The sequence below is a fragment of the Struthio camelus genome, chromosome 14 (assembly GCF_040807025.1).
Source record: "Struthio camelus isolate bStrCam1 chromosome 14, bStrCam1.hap1, whole genome shotgun sequence".
Lineage (NCBI taxonomy): Eukaryota > Metazoa > Chordata > Aves > Struthioniformes > Struthionidae > Struthio > Struthio camelus.
Genome location: NC_090955.1, coordinates 23,334,446 through 23,349,676, shown reverse-complemented (window position 1 = coordinate 23,349,676; position 15,231 = coordinate 23,334,446). Strand labels below are relative to the sequence as shown.

At 40.2% G+C, this 15,231-nt stretch overlaps 1 protein-coding gene across 2 annotated transcripts in view; it reads left to right on the top strand.

The window, feature by feature from the left end:
* Window positions 1-15,231, top strand: part of STIMATE (STIM activating enhancer) — a 36,500-nt gene that overhangs the window by 9,546 nt on the left and 11,723 nt on the right. For both annotated transcript variants that reach the window (XM_068906972.1, XM_068906971.1), the window contains exons 2-4: window positions 7,156-7,204; window positions 9,159-9,254; window positions 12,934-13,055. In XM_068906972.1, coding sequence (XP_068763073.1) covers window positions 7,156-7,204; window positions 9,159-9,254; window positions 12,934-13,055 — 267 coding nt within the window. The remainder of the gene's footprint in view (window positions 1-7,155; window positions 7,205-9,158; window positions 9,255-12,933; window positions 13,056-15,231) is intronic.

The following is a 15,231-nucleotide window of genomic DNA, read 5'->3' as shown; positions in this document are numbered from 1 at the left end:
TCCCAAGAGCTGGTTTAAAATAATTGGCTTGAATGACTGAAAGTTCATTGATATCTGTTGTCCTGCAAGTAATGCTGGGAAAGCCTCGTCTGTTATTGCCGTGACCTTGTGAATGTTGTAGGTGAAAAGGGTGTTGTGAATGGCAAATGGTTGCTTGGTGCAGATGAATGTGTGTTGATTCTGTTTACCTTGTACTAAATAATATGGTTTTCCCAAATTGTTCTTATTTTTAATACAAAAAATATACTTGAACTTTCAACTCGCATTAGGCGTATATTTAGCTTATTTATCTGTTTCTATAGTGACCTACCCTTTTAATTTTTTTTTTGGCATTTGTTTAATAACATTTGTTTCAGAGTATTGAAGGGTTTGCAAGCAAGGCTGTGTATTAAAATTAAACTTTTAAAGCCCATCTTAGAGGTACTTTTGATACTGGAGGATTAGATTTGCTGTGTGTTTCGGTTATCCCGTACGTGTTGAGGAAACAGAATAGCACTTCTCTTTGTCTCTCTAGTTTGAAATTGTAATTTATTTTGACCGCTCACATGGAGCGCACCTTGATAGAATAGGCGTACGCGTGTTAAATACAGAGATAATGACTGCCTGTCTCCAAGAACAAAACTTAATATTTGGATAAATCTTTCCTTAGCTACTTAGGCTTCTTCCCTTAGCGTTCTTAAAGCTTTTGCTTTCAGGTATTTTATTTTCGGTGTTGCTGTACTGTTGGCATATCTTTCGGGAAGTAAAGGCATGGAGGGCTGAATGCTTGTTGTGTTCGTATAGCGGCGATTACGTGAGGTTCTTGGCTTCTGAAGTGCTGCTGTGTATGAGGAGATGGCAAATAGGTTAGCGCGAACTCGTGTCTAGTTCTTTGTCTGCTGAATTAGTTTAGCTTTCTTAAAAAGTAAGCTTCACCTTTTAAAAAAAAGTTGGTTAAAAGGACTGTTGATACCGTATCTAGGCTGTGCGCTCCACTAAGACACAGTTTGTTTCCTTTATTGACAGATGAGTTAACGCCTCTCTCAAAATCAGTGTGGGCTACCAGGATAAATGAGATCAGTGTTGCCTCAGTAAAATATATGTAATGTAAGGTAATATGATCTTTTTGTGTCTTCTCTCTCTCTCTCTCTCTCCCTTTTTTTAATCAGCTAAGCATTTGGAAAAATCTTTTGACCTTAAAATATGTATATGTTAGGAATAAAAAGCTCACCAAACATGCATTTGTCTGCCCTTCCTGAAGAAGCAACCATTTCTCTCTCTCTCTCTCTTTTTTTTTTAGCAACTTTTTTTTTTTTTCCTACTGCTAGTAGTTTGTCCTTGACTTCCCTTCTCCTCCTCTCCCCTGCCAGGTGTTCACTTAGCTCTCACAAAACCTTTGTAGAGACCAACTTTATGGGTGGGAAATACATGCTGCTTTTTTCACTCAGGGAACTTCCAGGAAATGTACTTCTCCTGTGTTTACAGAGCAAGCACTGATGCCCGTTTGTTATGTGATGTGAAATCCAGTGTTGACATGTCATTTTACGTGTTCTGTGTCAAGACAAACAGTGTTGGTCATGAGGTACTTGGGCTTGGGCTGATACTCAGCCCTAGGTTATTTAATTTTGCAATAAAACAAAGCTCCTTGTTCTGCTGCTTCCAAAGGAGTGTCAGTCAGACCAGCTATCTATTGCAAAGTCTTCACTGCCTGAAAGCTGTAGCCGTAACGCTGTTACAACTGCTGCCTTTGCCACTAAGACCCTGGGATAAGTTCTGCAATTCTGAAGGCACCACGTGGCTTTCCAGACGTGGAATCATTAGTCTTTACGATGTCCCTGAATAAGCATCTGGGTCATTAAACTTTGTGTCCGTTGTTTCTATAAAGTTTCTCCCTGGGTGACCATGTTTAATGGACAAGTTCTTAATTACATACCTGTCTATTGAGGCCAAGGACACAGTGGAACTCAGAAAGGGACGGGGTGCTTGTCACGTTCTTTTCTGTTTTACAAAAGTTTTAAATTTCTTGTGGAAAGCAGAAGGGCTTTTGTGTTTTGCAGTGTGTCAGTCTTTAGCATGGACTAGAACAAAATTTTCCCATGAGCAGCGAATTATTCCGTAACTGCTTTCTTCAACATACCAAAACCATAATTTCTGTTATCTTTCTCCAATATCTCTATATTACTGAATGTATTTAGAAATCACTTGCTGTAGTCTATCAGTTCTGCTCAAGTGTACTTAGTGCCCAAGAGTGTTGACTAGTCCAGATACTTAAGCAAAAATGAAAGGGTGAACGTTGGGGTTCTTAAGTAGGGAAACGAGCAACGGGTTTTCAACGTATCCTGTGTCAGAGCATCTCAATTACAGTCAGTGCAGCATAGGAAAAGAGGGGAGAGCTGCAGTGCAGCAAAAATTGAATTTCCAAGAATACAGTACATTGTGTATGGAGGAATGAGGAGCAAGCCATAAACAGCTGGTCTTTTGTGTGAACGAAGTGGTGCATTTTTTAACCTCACATTTAAAAATAGAGAAAACAAACTACATTCCTTTTCTCTTACTACGAATATAGGGAGACGCTGTGCTCGTTAAGTGTCACACCAAGTGCATGGCAATTAAGTGAGGTGTTCCTTACGTGCGTAACATACCTTTTAAACGGCATTGTTTTAGCCAGTTCTCATTAGGCATGTAGCTTCTCGTAAAGCTAGCTTAAAAAATTGTTTTGACCTGGGGAAAGCTGTAATTTCTTTTTTTTTTCTTTTTTTTTCTTTTTTGCTGCTACCAACAGTATAATCGGGGATCAAATGAACCAGCAAGCGCGAGCCTGTTGAAAGATTCACTGTGGTGTGAAAAGGAGATGAGTTCAAACTTATGATAGAGATCACGGCTAACGAAGTTCAGTGACAGCTGCCATTCTGTGGTGGTGTGAATCATTTGCCTTTGCAGATTTTCATGGTTAGCCTGCGTGTACTCATTCATAAGACATCGACCCACTGTTGTGGGAAAAGGACTGATATTAGCCAGCAGAACAGTTTTGATGATCACCTTCTTGAATTTAATTTAAAAAATGAAATCTGGACTGCGTACGCTGTTGATTTGACAAGGTTTTTTACAGAAATTGCAGGATCAAATTTATGATGCTTGTGTTCTCTTGGATAACCAAGCGTTATGAAAAGAATGCGGTTGTCTGAAAACAGCAATCTGAAATTATGAATCAAGTTCTGAATCGGTTACTAATGCTTGACTGAATTGTTCAGCTCTTACTCTGTGCGGTTGGTAAAACAAAGAGTGCTGCTAAAAACTGTAATGCTTCGTCTTGCGTGTTGGCAATGCTGTGAACTAATATTATGGCTATCGAAGTAGCCCTTCAGAACACAACAATCTTAGACTGTGAGCACTATTTTGGAGGACTGGTCTCTCTTACTACGTTATTCAGGGAGCCTAGCAAAGGAAACCTAGTGGAGGAGACCCAACACTCTTGTAACATAACACTGTGTGGAAGCTCAAACTGCGACATGTTTCTCATTGTTAAGTACTGTGTGTTCACATGTGCGGCTTTGATTTGCTGTATTTTGATCCTTTGGCAAGTGCTTCAAATTTTAGACCTTTTAGGCATCAGAGATGTTTAGAGTTACAGAATACTTGTTGTTGGAAGGGCCCCCAGAAGGTCGTCTGCTCCAGCCTCCCGCTCAGCACGGGGCCGGCTTCAGTTGCGCCGCCTCGCTCAAGCCGTTGCCCGGCTGACTTCTCCAGGTCTCTAGGACTGGAGGCCGCTCTGGGCAACTCGGTACGGTGTTCAAGTGCTCTCAGTGGGAATGCTTGGCGGATGTCGGGTTGGGACTTCCCTTGCTGCAACGTGCAGCTGTTTCCTCTTGTCCTTTTGCTGCGCGCCTCCGAGGAGAGCCTGATTCTGTCCTCTCTGTAGCTGCCCCCGCACTGCGTTAGCAGGTTTGCACGTAAGCCGTGTTAGGGAAGATAAGGTCACGTTCTCCTTCCTTGCTTTAGACTTTAGTCTCCTCTTTGGCTAGCTCAGCTGTAGCTTAGCTGAGGGCCAACAACAGCTCTTTGACCCGTTTTTGGAGAAGTCTTGAGGTGTGCTAGAGAGATAAGTGAAATAGCCACTTCTGTATTGAAAAGGTCAGTGTACAGCTGCAGAGAAAATTGAACATGTTGACTGTCCTTTAGCTTATATTCCTTTGTTTGAATTCCAAATATGTGAGCTAGAAAAGTCATCTTAGATCTTTACTGGAAATAGAACGATTCTTATTGTGAACTGCCAGAACGTGTGTCTAAGAAATGTAATAATATATGGTATTTTAAAATATGTCAGTGACAAATACTCTTTCTGCGTACCGGATGCAAAAAGGATATCTATATATACGTGTACACACGCACACACATACCGACTGCTCCTTGTGAAGGAATAAAAAGCTTCTAGAACACTTGAATTGGGCCAATTTTGTGCTGGTGCAAGAAGAGCAGTCAAAAAACCTGGTGGTTTTGGATCCATGTTGAAATTATTTCACATTAGCAAAATCTTTTCTGTGTGGTGATCTTTTTGAGGGGGAAGGAGGGGAAAGCTGAGTTACAAGTGCAAATTAAGGTGTTGCTTTTCCTAGTGACAGTTTGGAGAGGTTTTAGTCTGCTCTGTTCTTCATATGTGACCTTTATTATTCCCCGTATTCCCCTTTTTTTGGAATACTCGTTGCAAAACTCGTATCTAAAGTAAGTGTTAAAAACCCTTCCACAGTACTCTGGCATTAATTGTTCCTAGAAATGTAATTAAGCATGAGCAGAATTTAATGAACTCGAATTTTGCATTAATAATACTCTATTTGTATGTCCCCTCTGATCTGAAGTCTGTCTGGCAGCTCGCGTGCTGGTCGTGAGGAGCGCTTTCGCTTCCTTTTCTGAACAATTCTGGCGTAGAAACGCTGCTAGCTCATACGTTTCTTCGTTTGCCTTATAATTCGGCACGAAATGCTGAACGCGATTAATTAATATTCAATGAGGCTAGCTCTTGGCAGCGCCAGGATAACGGGCTGGATTCGAGCATATGTTACGGCGCTACCTCGTCGCGCGTGGCGAGAAGTTGGCAGATGGGGAGCCGTCTGTCAGCTGGCGCGGGAGCTGTGCCAGGTCTCCGAGCGGCGGCAAGGCCGGCGCGCGCCGCCAAGGGAAGCCGTCAGCGCGGCTGAAGGCACCTGCAGCAACCCCCTTGTTTAGGCCGCGTGGAAGAATTGCTTTCGCCTCTGTGATCTGATGGATGCCTCACAAACGGGCAAAATCTTTTATTTGCCGAAGTCCGCAGGCTTTTGGTTGCAAAAATAGTCTCCTCACGGCGCGTGAGGGATGGGACCCGATTTTGCTCATCAGTGTGGTTATCTGCAACCTCCTGCTTTTTTGCCCCGTTTGCTTTCCTCCCTCCCCAGCCGTGTGCAGCCTTACGGAAAACGCGGCGGGCTCAAACGCTGGGGGAGAAGTTCGGTCGCTCTTGGCCGAGCCTCGAACCGCTCCTGCGGTGGCGCAGGGCGGGCGGCGTAGTGCCTCAGCGGTCACTTCCAATGGTTGTATTATATGTAGGTGACACAGTTCCTCTCTGCTGTCGGAAGCCATAAGGGTACAGAAAGTAAAAGGGCAAGTTGTTAGTTATGTGCTGTCTGTAAACGTTAAGATATTGGGGCAATTGCAGTAACATCTTACTGTACGAGGGCTCTGAGCTTTTGGGAAGTTGTCTTACTTGTGGAAAAAGTTGTAATCGGCTCATACATCCAAGCTGCTTTCAATGGCTGGTAAACTAGGTGAGCATAACCTATATAGCGTCCTATTTGAAACCCAGATTCATTTCTAACACCCAGAGAAACAGGTTGGCAACCAGCTGATAGTCAGTCTGGCTGTACCTGCGATGCTTTTTGCCTCCAGACAGACCTCTGCAAGTTGAAGGCGAGAAGGAGAACCAAGTCTTCAAATTTCTTTTCTCTTTTTCCTTTTTTTTCTTTTCTTTTCCCTGAGAGACAGCTTCTGGAAGAAGAGCATAGATGATTTTCCTTCAAAGGAATTAGTGGGTGATATATTGAACTTCTGACGGTGTTGAAAGGTTGTGGACTTTAGACAGAAGAAGGCAGTAAAACCAGCATAGCACAGCTGGGAATTCAATAACTGTGGCAGTAAGAGCCTCCCTTGTCGCCTATGGATGGTTCTTGCACAGAAAACGAAGCTATCCTGACATTTGGCAATGACCCCTAGTAGAAGAGGGCAGATAAAAGGTTGTATTTGAATTTTTAAAAAGCCAGTACACAACCCTTTTTAACTACGTTTTCCCCCACGTGGATTTTAAAGTGTCCTAGGGGGGTTTTTTTGTTTATTTGCACTGCCATGATCCTGGGAGGGGAAGGGGTGTTATCCAGTACCCCATTACCTTTGGTCTGTCTTTGGCATGTAAGGAGTTAATAGCTTACAACTGCAACAGAAGACAGATTTGTATTGCAAATTGTATTACAATGCAAATAGTAACATGATCTTTTTTTTTTTTTTTAAACCATTGTATAGTTGGCATCGCTTTTCTTTTTTTTTTTTTTTGGTTTGAGTTTTTTATAGGCTGACAGGTATCCCTTCTGTGAAGGGATTATCTGTTTTAAAAATATCTGTCTCGCCGTCCTTTTGGAATTCAGGTTGCACGCAAAAGACTAGTTTGTCATCCACGGAGCAAATATACTTTGTCAGATAATATGTTTGTCCTGTTATCAGTTGTTTTGATTTCTTTCCGCTATTGTCGATGGCCCCTGTCGCGCCAGACTCTTTTCCTAGCGGAGTCTTGGTCTCGGCGAGCAAAAGAAACTGCTGGTTGTAATCATATCCTGAACCCGCTTTGCTATCTGAAGTTAAATTTTCTGCATGGGCAATCCTAAACGCTAAGGCCAGTGGACTGGTGAGCAGGTAACGGATTATTTTTCCCGGTGAGCTATAGTGGCAGTTAAACAACGGAGATGTAGGAACTTGAAGCTGATAGAAGGGAGATGGTTGATCTTCCCCCGCTTATCCTTAGGGGTTGACAGTGAAGCGCACTTGCAGAAGATTTAATTTATATAAGAATGTAATGTTTCTGCAAGATGGTTTGCTTTCACTTTTTTGTGTGTTTGCTGCTTTAGGAGTTGCTGATGCATTTGTTTGTTTATTTTTCAGTAAAACGCTTCAGAGAACCAAAGCATGAAAGACGTCCTTGGAGGATATGGTATGTATGGTATTGGATCAAGTCTGAGCTTTTGGTTTCCTGATGTTTTAGAAATCGAAAGAATGGTTGTTTGCTTATGATGACGATATCTGAAAGCGATGGACAAAAAGTTACCGAAATACGTGAGTCAATGCAAAGGGGTTTTTTCCTGCTAATCCAGGACGAAAATCACACTTTATTTAAAGTTGCACTTCCTCATGAAGACAAAAAAAATCTTACTAAAATCTTTTCTCTGATGGGCCTGGAATTTTTTCACACAGTATCAGATATATATATATAAATAAAAAATATATATCTATAAAAATATATATGAGATTCTCTTCAAAACCCAATTAAATCTGTAGTCCTGAGTGTACCACTCTGTATAAACGCTTGTAGGGATGGAACAGTCATTTGTTTATCAGTAACCAGGAGGTCTGGTTATTTTCTGAAGCTCCAAATTTGTAAGAAGCTCTCAGCTAAGCATCAAAAAAAGTCATGCTCTATAGCAATCCTGTTATGTATAAGATATCAAACAGTTTGGTAAAAGATAAGAATATATAAACCGTAAAAGAATATAAGGTATAAAAAGTACATGCATTTTTATTATTTTTTGAAAGGGATATTGCAGCGCTACCAACATAACTCGTGCCACCTATAAGCCGAGTCTGGTGTAAATCTTGTGCGATTGTTCCGGTTGTTGAAGAATGCAGTGTTTCTTCAGTGGTTTCAATTAATCTCATACGATGTTGCTTTTCATAACTAATCCTGACCTTTAATTTATTGAAAAGGTAAATACGAAATCTTTGTGTACCGCAGTCTACGTCAACCTGAAATTCTCAGCAGCAAGGTAGCTCTTAATTTTTAAGCAAGGAGTCTAGCTCTGAAACTTCAGAGCCGTTGTTTGTAGCGTGTTGCGCTGGTTAGACAGGTAGCTCACTGGCTCCCCACCTCATCCCCAGTGCTTCCAGTGTTGTGAAAGCAGGAGAATGAAGGTTAAGATCAGGTTGTCAGGGAGGGGAGATGAATTCAGGCATAAAATATTGTTTTGATCTGTTGGGCTGCTTAGACAAGGAAAAAACAGGCAAAGAGGAGTGCTGATCTGTATAAAGAACACATAGTTGCCTGCATAATGCATTTGACACAATTTGTATATTCAGCGTATTTAATGACACATCTAATAGGAGTTCGGTTTTTGTGCAAGACATTGTAATAAAATAATGTTGTTAAGGGACTGGAATCAATATTGACTCTATACCCAAGTATTTAAAATATAGATCAATATAGACGTTTTTGTTCTCCCTGTAAGCAGTAAAGTATTTTCTCTCCAACTCATTCATGCCCTGGAAGTAGTGCCTTTGAGGTTGACCTTTTTTTTGTGGTGTGGTCTAAGCTGTTGTGCTTTAGCTGAAATTCGATCTAGCTGCTTCATGCTTTCAGATGAAAAATATCTATGTTGGCTTTTTAGTAGAATAGTATAGATTAAGCAGTCATTAGCCAACTATTATCTTGAACACCAAGAAGCATGTGATGATGATTTTATTGCTGTCTGTGCCATAAATGTGCTCAAAAGGCATAAACGTAAAAGAACTGAAATATTCAGCAAGGCTGGTATACTCATTGTTTACAGAAGGTTATTAAAGATTTAGCTAGGTTTAGTGAGCATTAGCTCTTGGATAATGCCTGTGATACTGGAAGGTTGTCCCTAGTCCTTAAATAACAGTGCCAAGGTCTCAAGTTGATGCAATTCGATTTTTAGCAATAGTCAAGAAAAAAAATTATCAAGGGGTTGAATCGCAAATGGAACAATATCAAGTAAGCTAAGTATTATAGCACATTATACATCTTGTGTTGTCATTTGGAAAAAAAAAAAGAATAATTGGGATGGAATTTTAATTAAAACAAATTTACAGTGTCCTTCTGTGTTGTGAACCTTTTTGTTGGTTCTCAAAAGCTGTCATTTTCTTCTCTGCAGGTTTTTAGATACTTCCAAGCAAGCCATAGGGATGTTGTTCATCCACTTCGCAAATGTGTATCTGTCAGACCTTACAGAAGAAGACCCTTGTTCGCTGTGAGTGTTGAACTTAGACTAACTGGTCTCTGTGGAAGTTCTCCTGTTGAGTTTGATGGTGTGCTTGGACAATAATGCAAGCAGCATCTGAGAAATCATTTTCAATGATATGAGTAATATGAGGCAGTTTACTGAAGGAGGTAAGAGATGCTGAGGACCAGTGAAAGCGAATATGAAACTGTGTACGCTGACCTCCAAGTTCACTGCAATAAGGCTTTTGTACAAAGTCAGGTAGCTTTCAAGGGTATTTAACAAAAGCTTGTATTTCCTTCTACTATCCACATTAGCTATGGCAGTATTATTTTGATTTTTATGAATAGCAGGAGATCTTGCTTGGTCCACAAGCAGTTAAAACAGAAATTAATTTTGCAATCTCATGCTTGGAGCAGTGTGACTAAGTAGATAAGCATTTCACTGTAGTGTATTAAACCTGAAGATTTTATGACTAAGACCCCTTCAGGCTCTTTGCAGGAGCTACTGAAGCAAATGGTAATTGTTTGGGTCTGTTCTCGACAGGGCTCAGGCTCAAAGAAGCCTGCAAGCTTCTGGTAATAGGAGCTGTGAAATTACTTTTAAAAGCCAGGTAATTTGCCCTTTAAAACCAATCCAGTTCCTTCTATGGCAGCTGCTCACTGTTGTCCTTTGGTAATCAAAGGAGTTACATAGCTCAAGGAATCTGTGTTTGGGCTACTTCATAAGTCTGTATGTCTTATTTGCTTTCTCTCTCCATAGTTTCCTTGGTGTTCCTGCATGCTATAAATACATGCCAGTATAACGCTCCATTTCTCCTCCCACGAGAAAACATTTTAGTAGGGAACACACATTTATTTTAATAGACTAACTGTAAAGGTTAAGATATAGTTATGAGAGTTTCGATAATACCAGGCACCAGAGTGGGATTTTTTCCCTGCTTACTGATTTAAGAACTTCCTGAGAGATTTACAAATCTGGCAGCTGCAAATTGCTCTTATTTCATTTTTATATATTTAAATGAGCTAACCAAAACAAGTCCAAAATTGTCAGTGTTTAAAACTTAAGCTTAGTACTTTATTAAAATATTTTAAAAATAACTTTGCATGTTGTACGTACTGAGTTTTCAAAATAAAACATTTGCTAAGCATCCAAGAACAGACCTTTGGTACTAAAGCAGCTTTTGACAGTAGCAGCCTATTTTGTAGACAGAGTAAGAGAATTTTCTTTGCCTGGGAAATTCTCCTAGTTCTGCAATCGTCATGAATATTTTAACATGAAAAATATTGGTCTGACTGTAAATAATACGTAAACGTTGACCTTATAAGTAGCAAATATAGAAGATACTTTGGTGTTATGGATTTTAAAAAGTTCAATTTGTGCGTTTTCTTCTACATATGTTTTGATATAGTCCACATAACCTTATATTCAAATACCACTTTCCGTGTAAATGTAACTTGACATACACAAAAAGTAGGAGGGTGGGAGAAAGGGCTGTTACTCGCTCTGTTTTCAGGATAACAAAAATTGTTATGTTAAACTATATAATTTCTCAGATAAGGGTGCAAGTCCTTCAGGTTAGCAGAAAAATAGCGTATTGCATCAGCCAAATACATTTTTCCCAAGAAAGGACAGTTGGATCTTGAGAGTACAAATCGGTCAAAAGTAACGAGTAAGATCAAGGCTTTCTATCTGTGAGTTCCAGTAACAGTAATGGTTAAACTCAACAAGCTGTATATTACGGATAGTTTTCTGTTCTTTCCTGTTTTGTAGTTTGTGGATTATTTTCAGAACAAAACCAATAAATGCAGTTTAAGGCAACGTTGCCATTAAAAGCTTGGAGAGAACAGGGACTGGTAATTGCTCTTTGCTAGTTTGCTGCTATAATTATTATACTGCTGGAATTCAGGCAGGTACGTGCTCAAAGCTGATGAACTGTCCGCGAAAGCACCTCAAGACAGATAGGTTGTAGTTTGAAGAACATTAAATGGAAAAAGCAGACAGCAGCGCTGTTCTGCAGCGCTGGGGTACTCAACGGACTGTGCGTTGCACACCAGGAATTTCGTACGGACCACGGCCTTTTTCTTACTGAACTGCCAGCCGAATCCGTCCATTGGATAGAGACAGCAGCCTGTTTTCTTGGTTGTGCCTGTGCGCGGGTTACACGCGCGCAGAACTAGTGCAGCCTGATGTGCTTGGAAATATCAGTTGTAATTTTCCCTTCATTGTAAGCCTCGATTCGATGTGGGATGGGTGTTGGCGGCGCCCCTTCTACCTGCTCCTCCTGGAAGCCTTGCTGATGTTTTCCAGCTATAGACTTGCAGCAGCCCCTTGTGGTCTTCAAACGACTTGTCCAGGCTTGTAGTTACTGGGATTCCTCTGCCAAACACTAAGTATCAGCCTTAACGTTTGTCTCGAGTGAAGTTCAGCAGAACTATGATTTTGAGAGACAGCTATTAGAAAATAACTCTTGTTAGGAAATTACGAAGTTATGGGTGAGCCTTGGCTGTGTTTTTATTTGAGCCTCGTGTTGAACGGGGCTCTGAGCGTCAGAACAAATCCTTCTCAAAGAGACGGCTTTGTGTGCACGTATTCTGTATTTGCTTTCCACTTTGTCAATATGATTTTGTCCACACGAACTTGTTCCTGCAGCCGCTGGAAGGCCACAGCTTTCTCCGATTTGTTACTCTTATCCCTGCGTGCATGTTCCTGTAGACTGTAGAGTTTATCTTAAACATTTGGAAATACCATTTACTCGGACGACTCTCAGATACAGGGCTTTACTATATGCCTTGTAGCCTTCACTGCAGTTCTGTTCGGCCAAAATAGAGGATAGTAAGTAAAACAAAAAGATTTACAACATGTTCTGAAGTTCAGCTGCATAATTTCATGAAGAGAGAACCTAACGATTAAGTTGAAACCCAGCGTAATATCCAGTTTCTTGAGGCATAAGGAAGAACCTAGAAGCTTTTCTTAACGCAATAAAACTAGTAATGCAGCAGTTGTGTGTGCATCTCAAACGTTTATTGTACTGAGGTCCTAATTAAATCATTTTCCTCTCAACTCTCACTATGTTGAAATTTGGCTTAGATAACGCTGGTACTCTATAGGCATTGTATTCCTCTGGGCTAAGTGAGCAGCGCTCCTTTGAGCAAGAAAAACTGTTCTTAGTTTTAGCTGTGGTATCTTTCCCCATTGGAATGAAAGTGTTTTGGTTTTTGTTTTGTTATGTTTTTTTTCCCCTTTGAATTCCCTGAGGTGTCTTTAAGATCACTTTTGTTTTTACTCTTTTTCTGGTTTCATTCAAATGCCGATTTTTTCCATACAGAATGAACTGAACAATGGGGAAAAGGAAATCTGGTTTCAATGTAAAGGCATAAAATGGCAATTGGAGTTGATTATAGAGTGTACGTGTGTGTACACACACACACACCACACACACACACACACCCCCCCCAGAGTTCGTGGAAATGTAACTGGGAGCTTAACTTCAAGGACAGGGGCTCTTCTAAAGCTATTTAAATCTTAGGCTAACTATGTAATTACAGGACTAAATGGGAAAATGATCAATTTACTTAGTCTTATAGTACTCTGGGCTATCAACCTATATGCAGATACCTTCTTTTAGCAATTGTGGTTTTTCAGTAAACTGAGCTTTTAGAAGATGGACCCTTGCCCCTTGCTTTCTTTTATGTGTTTTTCCTTTCAGGTACCTTATAAACTTCTTGTTGGATGCCACATTAGGAATGCTGTTAATCTACGCTGGGATACGGGCAGTCAGCAGCATTGTGGAATGGCAGCAGTGGGAGTCCCTTCGCTTTGGTGAATATGGTAAATATTTCTATTCTTGCACTGACATGGTTTCCGAGACCATTAAAAGTCAGTACAAGTTAACTGACTGTCATAAAATCATTACACACTATTTAGAACGGCAATTCTAATATTTGACTTCTCACAAGAGTTCTTTTAAGTTCAGTAGCTTGGCATGCAATTTATATATTAGGAAAGCTAATAAACTGTGGATTTGCAGGTACAGAAAACTTTCACGTTACATATGTATTCATCTTCGCCGTTTAATTCTGTTCGGTCTGTTATTTTCAGACCATTTAGTCTGGCTGTTTGGGAATGCAGCTTGATGTTCTGTGTAGCTATTGACAATTACATTCGAGGTTCCTTGAAGTAAGAGCTGGGAAGGCAAGGGAGGTTGCCTTCTAAGAGCACTATGATTTTACCAGGGAAAAAACCACCTCTGGGTAAAAATAACTAACTAATTAAAATGTTGGCCTAAAAAATTAAAAGCTTCCGTAGCGGTTTCATAATTCAGCATTAAGGTGAGGTGGGTTTTTTTTGGTTTTGTGGGTTGGCTTGTTTTAATAAGGTCTTGCTAAGTTCACGTATTTTAAAAGCTTTTGAATTAGACGATTAAATCAATAATGTTAATTGTTATTCCCTTTAATGTCAGCTGTCTATAATAGGTGTGATCTCAGATGTATATCTTAGGAGAAATAACTGCCTGTACTGTTAGTGCATTTTTAAACTTTAGTTATATATTCTCACTTACGTGGACTAGGCACGTATCTCTTAGGGTACAGTTCTATGACCATTTAAGCTGCTTTCTCAGCACTGCCACAATCCTGTTTATCTGCTTTATTCCCGTCTACCGCTCTCCAAATATTTCTACCCTTTTCCTTGGACTGGTGCTCATCCGACCCTTCAGGGAACTGATTCAGAGAGCAAAGCCATCGGAAAATTTACCATATAGAGAGAAGTAAATAGTTATCTTCCAGTTCAGTTCTCAGACTTGGGTCTCCAAAGGATCAGGGTCCTTCCTCAGGCACCAATGCCTGGGAAGAGAAAAGGGGCAAGGAAAGAGCTAAGACCTCACTGAATCACCCCTTCTGACTTAACGTTGAGCCCCCACTGCCTGAAGTCCCTTCTTCTGATTGTTCATTTGGCTTGGAGTCATTTCAGTCAGTTTGAATGACTTCTAGACCATGTAAAATTGGTTTTGTGTTGAGAGCAAAAAATTTGTTGTGCGTACCTGTATTATAACTCAAAAATTAGACACGTTTCTTTCCTAATAGCACTCTCTTTCTCTTGTGTAATCTGTCCTCTTGTCCTGTTTTAAGTGATTTGTGTTGATGGGGGGATGTGGGGGAGTATTCAGAGCTGTTAATTCACTCCTCTGAAAATATCTCCTCCTCATATTGACTTCTATAATGAACCTGTTTTCATTTCGATTATTTATAAGGCATCTATGACTGAATTAGCTAAGTTCTTAAGATCGACAAATGACCTTGTTGTCTGTGCTCTGCTGTGGAGGTAGGGTAGGATCTTTTATCGTCGTTTTGAGCTAGGAGATTCAAAATGCTCAAACTTGTTCATCATATATTTCTTCTCCTTGTGTATGCATATGAATGATGCATGAAATAATCTAAGTCCTCTTTAACTGGTTGTTCTTTCCAATATCAGATCATTTTCTTAGTGACTGAACTTTCGTTTTTGTGTCTTTGTTTAAAATGCTGTCTCTGAACTTGGTTTGTGTTGGTTTTTTTTCCTATCAAGCTATCATAAGCGTTGTTGAAAAGTGCATTGTAACTCTGTGTTTCCATTAATGATGTGGGGAAAGTTGTTAGTGACTGCTGAGCAGCAAGATTAGACCTTATGTAAGAAATAAGGAACCATCTAAAAAGGGTAAGTTGCAATGTATCGTTCAGTGCCCTCTTCTGTTAAGTGCTGCTGTTGTTTCTGAGATGAAACTCGTGATGTTGCCGTCTTATTTAAAACTTTTCACTGTGGTCCCAGGAACACTCTTGTCTTATTTTTTGTAGGATTTTAAAAATGAAGCAGGGGCAGGCAGGTACTACACTGTAGTCCTGTCATCTCTCAAATATGTTTAGATTTAGTATTTGAAGGTAAGCGTGAACGTGCGGAATACACTGGTTTTAGGGTTTCTGCCCATTGAAAGGTTGTAGAGAGTTTGGACATGTTATTTGAAATAGGAAAG